Source organism: Fulmarus glacialis, unplaced genomic scaffold (assembly GCF_000690835.1).
Source record: "Fulmarus glacialis isolate BGI_N327 unplaced genomic scaffold, ASM69083v1 scaffold39282, whole genome shotgun sequence".
NCBI lineage: Eukaryota > Metazoa > Chordata > Aves > Procellariiformes > Procellariidae > Fulmarus > Fulmarus glacialis.
Window position 1 is genome coordinate 1 of NW_009197879.1, and position 262 is coordinate 262.

The following is a 262-nucleotide window of genomic DNA, read 5'->3' on the forward strand; positions in this document are numbered from 1 at the left end:
CCCCCGGCCCCGATGCACGTTGATGGCCGACTCGATCGCCTGGAAGATCTCGTTGCCTTGCCTGGTCTCAAACTCAAAGTTGCCTTCTCCGGATGCGCAGCGCCGGCCGGCCTCGAAGGAAAAGGTCACCTGGGGAGGGACAGGATCAGGTGCCCATGCCGCAGCCCACCGCCAGCCCACCCTTCCCGGATCCCACTTACCTTATCCCGCCCAAAGCGCCGCAGGAAGCGGTAGGGCCAGCTGAAGAGGGACTCCGAGGGCT

General features: G+C 65.3%; 1 protein-coding gene across 1 annotated transcript in view; it reads right to left on the reverse strand.

The window, feature by feature from the left end:
• Nucleotides 1-6: 6 nt before the first annotated feature.
• Nucleotides 7-262, reverse strand: part of LOC104073055 (docking protein 2-like) — a gene marked incomplete at both ends in the record, with an annotated part of 1,317 nt that continues 1,061 nt past the window's right edge. The window contains 2 exons of the mRNA XM_009572714.1: nucleotides 7-129; nucleotides 201-260. Coding sequence (XP_009571009.1) covers nucleotides 7-129; nucleotides 201-260 — 183 coding nt within the window. The remainder of the gene's footprint in view (nucleotides 130-200; nucleotides 261-262) is intronic.